The sequence below is a fragment of the Dendropsophus ebraccatus genome, chromosome 1 (genome assembly GCF_027789765.1).
Source record: "Dendropsophus ebraccatus isolate aDenEbr1 chromosome 1, aDenEbr1.pat, whole genome shotgun sequence".
Lineage (NCBI taxonomy): Eukaryota > Metazoa > Chordata > Amphibia > Anura > Hylidae > Dendropsophus > Dendropsophus ebraccatus.
In genome coordinates this window covers 140,513,161-140,522,553 of record NC_091454.1, presented here as the reverse complement: position 1 = coordinate 140,522,553, position 9,393 = coordinate 140,513,161, and the positions used below count along the sequence as shown (strand labels likewise).

General features: G+C 41.4%; 1 protein-coding gene across 1 annotated transcript in view; it reads right to left on the bottom strand.

The window, feature by feature from the left end:
- The window catches only part of ISL2 (ISL LIM homeobox 2), a 22,441-nt gene extending 19,017 nt beyond the window's left edge, over window positions 1-3,424 (bottom strand). Inside the window, exons 1-2 of the mRNA XM_069956328.1 lie at window positions 3,280-3,424; window positions 1,160-1,349 (exon numbers count right to left, since the gene is read on the bottom strand). Of these exons, the coding sequence (XP_069812429.1) occupies window positions 1,160-1,349; window positions 3,280-3,337 (248 nt within the window). The 5' untranslated portion in view covers window positions 3,338-3,424. The remainder of the gene's footprint in view (window positions 1-1,159; window positions 1,350-3,279) is intronic.
- Between the last annotated feature and the right edge of the window lie 5,969 nt (window positions 3,425-9,393).

Sequence of the window (9,393 nt, the reverse complement as noted above, 5' to 3'; positions counted from 1 at the left end):
ATCTATCTATCTATCTATCTATCTATCTCCTATCTATTATCTATCTATCTATCTATCTATCTCCTATCTATCTATCTATCTATCTATCTATCTATCTATCTATCTATCTATCTACCTATCTATCTCCTATCTACATTGCACACAGTACATGCACTGCATAAAAACGATATATAAGTAGTAGAAATCGTAACATTGATAATAACATCGATGATAATAATAACTACAAAAAAATATATAATAATAATAATAATAATAATAATATTATTATTATTATTAGGATCATCTCTAGGCATAATTTGCAGAATTGTCAGACTGTACTTCTTGTAATATTAGAGCACAATGACACGGAGAGATTATACCGGGGGTGCAGGTTATATATATATATGTATATAGAGCATTATAGAGCAGGATGCCGGGGCTGGCTGGGGAGGATTACTGGCTGTATATACTGTCTATATGCCGCTAGTTATATAGTAGCCGGGGAGCGGGCAGCTCCGGGATATATTACAGTCATCTTCAGTGTATATAATGTTACAGTCACCCGTGTGCGGTTACACGGCGGTCAGGAGTGGGGGATAGCAGCATTGTCACGGCACCATCGCTTCTCCCAACCCCTGCTTTTCCGTCTGGATGGTAATGTCTGCACAGGAAAATATATACAGGAAATCTGTCTGATCCGTACACTGCTGTATACGCCCCGACTGCATCACCTTATAGCAATAATCCCACATTATATCGCTGTATATCCTCATAGAGGACGCACATGTTGCTCCATGACCCAGCTGTGTGTGTGAGTGTGTGTGTGTGTATGTATATATATATATGTGTTTAGATTTTGAGGATCCTGTTGTTACAGACACAACTTAGTTGGAGTATATATATATATATATATATATATATATATATATATATATATATATCTATATATATATATATATATATATATATATATATATATGTGTGTGTGTGTTGAATGCATCACTGCAGCCAACCAGCCAGTACTATTCTTTCTCCCAGGCAGTACACGCAGCATCAGTTCTAGGCTCCATACACATTACAGACAGCCCCCCGGTAGCGGGCAGGTGGGTCCTATCTGCCATGATGTCAGTGCCGCCTGCCCCCAGTCCCGATGGTCCCTCTCAGCCCCTCGGTCACCCACCTGATGTAGTCCCTCTTGCAGTAGGTCTTGCCGTCCCGCACGAAGCAGGTGCAGTTCTCGTCCAGGTACTGGCTGCACTCGGCGCACTTCAGGCAGGCGGCGTGCCACTCCAGGTCCGGGGACACCCGCAGGATATACTGGTCCAGGATGTGACTCCCGCAGCCCACACACACCGCCAGGCCTGGCTTCTCTGCCGGGGACATGACAGAGGACAGGACAGCTATCAGTCATCTGCCCGGGTGTAACCGGAGAGCTGCCTGTCACCGTATAACGTGCACGGCTCATGTGTCTGTGCCACACACTACACAGCACACTACAGGCACACACACACACACACACACACACACACACACCCTGCATGTGCAGCTATATACTGCTGTCACTATCAGAGATACACTACACAGCACACTACAGGCACACACACACACACACCCTGCATGTGCAGCTATATACTGCTGTCACTATCAGAGATACACTACAGGCACACACACACACCCTGCATGTGCAGCTACATACTGCTGTCACTATCAGACATACACTACACAGCACACTACAGGCACACACACACACACACACACACACACACACACACACACACACACACACACACACCCTGCATGTGCAGCTATATACTGCTGTCACTATCAGAGATACACTACACAGCACACTACAGGCACAGCACACACCCCCTTCATGTGCAGCTATATACTCCTGTCACTACCAGAGATACACTACACAGCACACTACAGGCACAGCACACACACCCTTCATGTGCAGCTATATACTCCTGTCACTACCAGAGATACACTACACAGCACACTACAGGCACAGCACACACACCCTGCATGTGCAGCTATATACTGCTGTCACTATCATAGATACACTTCACATTACCCTACAGGCACACTCCCTGCATGTGCAGCTATATACTGCTGTCACTACCAGAGATACCCTACACAGCACGCTACAGGCACGGCACACACATACAGCCCCTGCATGTGCAGCTATATACTGCTGTCACAACTGGCTCCACTCATCACAACTACACCCTGCATGTGCAGCTATATACTGCTGTCACTATCAGAGCTACACAACCGGCTCCACTCATCACAACTATACCCTGCATGTGCAGCTATATACTGCTGTCACTACCACCTCCACTTATCACAACTGTACCCTGCATGTGCAGCTATATACTGCTATCACTATTAGAGCTACACTCATAATAACTACTCCCTGCATGTGCAGCTATATACTGCTGTCACTATCAGAGATACACTACACAGAACGCTACATGCACAGCACATACATATACTGGTGTCACAATCAGAGCTATACAACCCGCTCCACTCATCACAACTGCAACTGCAGCTATATACTGCTGTCACAATCGGCTCCACTTATCACAACTATACCCTGCATGTGCAGCTGTATACTGGTGACACTACCAGAGCAACACAACCTGCTCCACTTATCGCAGCTATACCCTGCATGTGAAGCTATATACTGGTGTCACTACCAGAGCTACACAACCTGCTCCACTCATCCCAACTACACAAACAATTCCCAGGCCTAATAGCACAACTAATACATGAACACTGCCAGGCCCCTCAATACAGCAAAGTATAGCAGCCACCTCAAGCTCTCATCATAGGTAAACTGCACTTCCCCCTCATCCATCCAATATCTCTGCTCTGTAGAATTCCGTCTATACTCAATCTGATATGTCTAATCTACCTACCAATTACCTGTTATCCATGATGTTATCTATTATCCAATCTAGCTATCTATAAACTCCTATATAATATATCCCCCCATCCATCTATGTGTCTCCCATCAGTCAGGTTGCCTGTATATAGGAGGGCCTGGTAGCAGTCTATGCATTTGGGTAATATGTAGGAGCCATAAGGCCGCATGCTGGTGTGCTATCCATCATCTTCTCATGGCATAGAGGTAGAATGATAGGAGTGATAGGAGGAGGTGACAGGACTGATGATGATGGTGATGATGATGATGATGATGGTGATGATAAAACTGGGGACCACTCACTAGCTTACTTGCACTGACTTACAGACTAGGCAGGAGATAAAGTAAAGTTAGTGTGGGTGAGTGGAACTTACTTTTTGGCTGATCCCCCATGGCAGCCAGGAGCGGGTAGGGCAGGATGAGATCCACCATACAGCTGCAGGGTGAGGAGGAGGAGGAGGAGGATGCGGGAGGCAGCAGGGCAGGGAGACAGAGCTGCAGGATCCTGCTCCCAGCTGCCAGCACTGGAGGAGACTGGAGTGTCCCACGCACGCTGCATGACGTCACGGAGCACAGCCCCGGCCTCTGGGATGACTCGGGTGGGCGGGCACTGAGGGAGAAGCTGCGCCGGATTGGGCAGGAGGCTGGCAGCATGGCTCCTGGGCACAGCCGACCTGCACTGTGTGTGCCCCAAAAGATGGACAGTGCTCAGTGGTAGGGACTGCCCATGTCTTATCTGTATATGGTGGACTGGGCATGCAATGATGCTGCAACACTCCACACAGGGCACACTACTGCACTGGGCATCAGCAGGCATCATACAGTCTCACCCACATCTCACCTTACCCCCTCAATATGTGTGTCTATATAGCTACTGAACGTGGAAGTTTACTTCAGTGTAGGTGCCTATATATATATACTGTATCTGCTATACATACAAACATATATACTTTATCTGCTATACATACCCACATATATACTGTATCTGCTATACATACCCACATATATACTGTATCTGCTATACATACCCACATATATACTGTATCTGCTATACATGCACGTTTACTCCATCATATTCATGTAATGTAGGTGCCTATATATACTGTATCTGCTATACATACCCACATATATACTGTATCTGCTATACATACACACACATATACTATATCTGCTATACATGCACATTACTCCATGGTATCCATGTAATGTAGGTGCCTATATATACTGTATCTGCTATACATACCCACATATATACTGTATCTGCTATACATACACACATATACTGTTTCTGCTATACATTCACGTTTACTCCATGGTATCCATGTAATGTAGGTACCTACGTATACTCTAGTTGCTACAAATACACAATTCCTTCATCATAGCAATATATATGCGCCTATATACACACTGTATCAATTATACAAGTTTACTTCATTATATCCATGTATTTGCCTATATCTATTATGTACCCATACACTCACTCCTGCATAAGGCTATGTGCACACTGCGGAAAAGGCGAGGAATTCAGCTTGAAATTCAGCTCGAAATTCAGCTTGAAATTCCTCCCGTAAAAAATGTGCAGAGCAAAGTCCCATTGTGTTCAATGGGTTTTCTGCTCTGTTGTTCACACTGCAGAATTTCCGAGCAGAATTTTCTGCTGTAGATCTGCTAGAGGAATCCTATAGAAGTCAATGGGGGGCTTAAATTCTGCTTGAATTCTGCCTGAAAACTTTCAGCTACAATTCCTCGAGAATTGCTCAGTGTGCACATAGCCTTACTGAGCACAGAGCTCCATGAAGAGGCCAATGAGCCCCTGGATTCCCTATATGTAATGCACTGTATATCTAGTGGCTACACCTAGACTACTGCCAGCAGTTCACAAGTGACTGTACTCTGTATTTTGATGGGAAATCCAATACTAAAGATGGTAGTAACAGCACAGTGTATCTACCCGTGTTTCCCCAAAAATAAGACAGTGTCTTATATTATTTTTTGTTCCCAAAGTCTTATTATCAGGGGATGTCTTTTTTTCCATGTAGAAGAATTCACACTTATTGTTGAACAAAAAAAGAGTTTTTATTATATACTGTACAGTAGTTGCATATACTGCATAACCAGACAACCCACCACCCCCCTCACCCCTTTATTTCTCTCAACTTAGTAATGCAGCTGGAAGCAATATCCCCCCACTATCCACATACAGCTCTGTTCATCTAGGTGTTATAGCTTGCCTGAGAAATTGCAACTATGGCAAGATGTGAATGGACCTTGACTGTCTATTGTCATCCCCTATCTATCTATCTATCTATCTATCTATCTATCTATCTATCTATCTTTCTTTCTTTCTTTCTTTCTTTCTTTCTTTCTTTCTTTCTTTCTTTCTTTCTTTCTTTCTTTCTTTCTTTCCTCTCTCTCTCTCTCTCTCTCTCTCTCTCTCTCTCTCTTTCTTTCTTCTCTCTCTTTCTTTCTTTTCTTCTTCTTCTTCTTCTTTCTCTCTCTCTTTCTTTCTTTTTTTTTTCTCTCTCTCTCTCTTTGTCAAAAACGATAGAATCTCCCCACTTACAGGATGTGTTTTTTTTTTTTTAAACTTCATAGCTAATACAGCATTGGCAGATAGAACCCCAAACATTAGTTTCATAGCCAAACATCCTGGCTTTATGAAATGTACCTCCAACAAATCAAAGAAAATTAGTATAATTAATGGCATATGTTATTGTGTTTTTTTCCAGATTAAATGGAGGAAAAAAATATGAAATCATAAACAAAAGAAATCCTAAATATGACTTGCTTCTCCATGTTCTTTTACTATTCCAGTCACAGACCTTTCTGATGATAAATTATATAGATTGCTTTGAGTTTTCTATTCTACTACTTTGACATCTTCCTTTTTATTACCTTCCCTTTTGTTTGTACTTGTGCCACCTTTGATACACAGCAGACTAGAAACAACCAACATCTTTTGGTGTTGTTTTCTTACAACAGCTCAGTATTCGCTGTAAGGATTTTCTGTTACTGAGGACATACATGCACTTTCACATGAACTTGCCATGCACCACTCATAATGCTTAATGCTTGGTACCACATTCTGCTCAGTTGCAAACAGGAAAATTCTAAGACACCCAACAATCCAATACAATTTAGTATTTATTTATCTTGAAATGGAAAATGACAAATTAAGTAATTTCAGATGAAAGAGGCCTTTATCATGTGTGGCCAAAAACAGCATTTGTAATTTTATTTATTTATTTTATTTATTTTTTGCTATTTGTAGACTTTGATTGATCATTTAATTAATTTCTCCACTCCCTAATCTGGAAGAAACATTAATTTACTCTCATTTGTTTGAGGTATGTTTCACAAAATCACAATCAAAGCATTTTCTTTATTATTAAAATATTTGCTTGTAACAATAAAAAGGGGTATGCAAATATATACATTATTATTATTATTATTATTATTATTATTATTATTATTATTATTATTATTATTATTATTTTAAACCCAGGTTTCTTAATCTTACACCACCTCCCCCTTCTCCAGCCCATATTCCATCGAATGTAAAATAAATATAAAAAAGTGTTTACATCAAGAAGGTCCATAACATAGCTATAGAGTATAAAAACAATCATTCAACATAGAGGCATGGGAAGAAGTGAGGCCCCCGCCACCATACAGACTATCAGAGTGTAAAGTATTGTTTGCCATAGTAGGAAGGAAGTTTTCGGTTAAAATAAATCACTTTCTCCCATCCCAATAAAGTGTTCTCTTTACTAGCAGATTCCTACAGCTGGTGATGACTGAATCAAATGCTGGACAATAAGCTTTCTTGATACGTATAATATCTGTTCCAAAGCCACTTTACCATGTAGATCCAGGGGCAGCCTGTCTGTAAACCCCTGGTCACATGTATAGAATATGCACAATGCATAATATCTGGTACAGCAGTCCTATATTGATCCAACTGTGGGCAAGTCCAAAACATGTGGATAAGATCCGATTCAAAAGAGCATCTAGGACAAGCTGAAGTCTTATAGATTTCAGACAATGCTATCTAATCTATCACCATCATGTTATTGAGCAGGAAGAACTGAGCAGTTGATATATATCATAATGGGAAAACATTTAGTATAACTTGTATCTTGTTGTCCAGTGGATGGTTTCATTTAATGGACTTGATTCTTTAGCAATATATATATATATATATATATATATATATATATATATATATATATATATATATATTTCTGCTCAGCTCCTTCTACTCTATAACATGTGATTGGTTCCCTTTAAATCCCCACCCCCATGCCCCACACCAGATATACTGAGAGCTGCTACCCTGCAGCAGTCTCAGACATCTACATGTGTTCTGGAGCTGGGGTAGATTTTAGCCACAATATACTTCTGGTGGCAGAGGTAAATCATGGTAAATCCAGCATAAGAGGAGGCCATAGCCCCTGCACTGGGGTGCTGCCCTAATCACCTTCTAGTATTTATCAATGTATCTATCTTATGTGTCTATCAATGTATCTATCTTATCTAACCATGACGTTTCTAACCTTCCTACTTCTAGTACTGTGCTGCACTATACTACCAAGATAAACCACTTACCAGAGCTACAGCTGTTTGACAAAACTATCATGATCACTATTCATGTTCTAAACTGCATCTTCGTCTGTGCTTCCATAACATGGAAAAATGCTTTAATTCTCTGGGGAAAAGTAGCAAATAGGTTTTCCCAAGCTCCTGAAATGCTGCAAGCTGTAATGCCTCCTCGCTCCCCCTCCCACCCCCTATCCCTGCTTCTCTAACAGTAAGCTGGAGGCACTGGCTGTCAATCATACAGGTATAGGAATAGGAGGGGTGTACAGAGGTGTTACAGCCCTCAGCACTTCAAAAGCTTGGGAACACCTCTTTGAAACTTTACATCTTTTTTATATGTTATGGAAGCATGGGCAGATACATGAAAGGTGCCATGTGTCTCTAGGCCTAGTTTACATATATAAGTTGCATCTGTTTCCATTTTTTTTTTGTAAGAAGCTGACTACAACTGATATCATAATTAATGGCAAAAAGTCATCAGTTGTCATCTGGTTTTCTATCATGTTTTCACTAAAATCCATCAGTTGCCATCAGTTAATATCAGTTGCCATACGTTTATTCCATTAGTTGCCATCAGTTTTTTTCCAATACAGCATATAGGGGGCTAGCTATATAGGGGGCAGCACCAGAGCAGGAGATATAATATTGTGTACAACTTACACGGGAGTCCTCTACTGTGGGCAGCAGGACATGGGGACATCTCCTATAGCAGGGATAGGGAACCTTGGCTCTCTAGCTGTTGCAAAACTACAACTCCCATCATGCCTGGATATCACAGACATGATAAGAGTTGTAGTTTTGCAACAGCTTGAGAGGCAAGGTTCCCTACCCCTGTCCTAAATGGTTCTGCCCCTGTATAGAGGAGCTGGGGTGCCAGGGGTCACTCTGCTGAAGGGCCAGGTCACAAGAGTTAATGGGGGGGCAGGGACATCTCTGTTTGGAACGCCAGAGGATACATAATGCATGCGTCTGTACACGGCATGCCTCTGGCACTCCATAGACTTTAATTAATGCTGTGCTGGATAGCCTAGCTGGCCGCACGTCAGAACGCTGCAAGCAGTTGTTAGTTATTAGTGTGAGAACGCATCATCCGAACTGTCCCATTGAAAACAATGGGATCAGTTCATAGATGCGTTTCCCTCCAGTGCTTTCCTACTGCACCGGAGGGAAACGCCGCCGGATATATGTAAACTAGGCCTAACAGGTTTCTAACAGTGCAGATTCACTAATCATATTACATAAACTGATACTATCACTCAATGATTGGTCAGTCACACAGTGGACCCAGACAGTGTATGATGGAACCCAAAGACTTATATTAAGGTTTTTTTTCCAGTTCTAATGAAATGTCTGGTGTTTTAAGAAAAAAAAAATACCACATGCAGATTTTTCTCATAAAAAAATAATACAATCTGTAACGGACTCTCCTGTATAGATGTAAACAAAGTCTAAATAATGGTCGGACCCTTATATTCGCTAATGCAAATATAACAATTTTTTATTATTATTTTATATAATTAAAAGTGTATAGTCACACATGCCAGATTTGTAGAGGAAATCTTAGCGGGACAAGCCAACCATCTGATATGTATGGGGGGTGGCAGGTGATGGATTTCAACATCTTTTCTCAAGGGACATAAGAGGCCACCAGAGCAATCTGGCAGGATACTCTCAGCACACACAGCAGATGCAATTCCAATAAGATCCCACTGGTCTGCTTTAGCTGATGCCACGAAAGAACTTTTATAGTATCTTGTCAGCCAGATTAGTACCAAACATGTAGATGACACAGAAGCATGGGACAATAAAGCATATGGAAAGTCATAATACATCATGATTAAGCATCAGCTGTTTCAGGGTTTTCATTTTTATCTTAAGGTCATAATAAG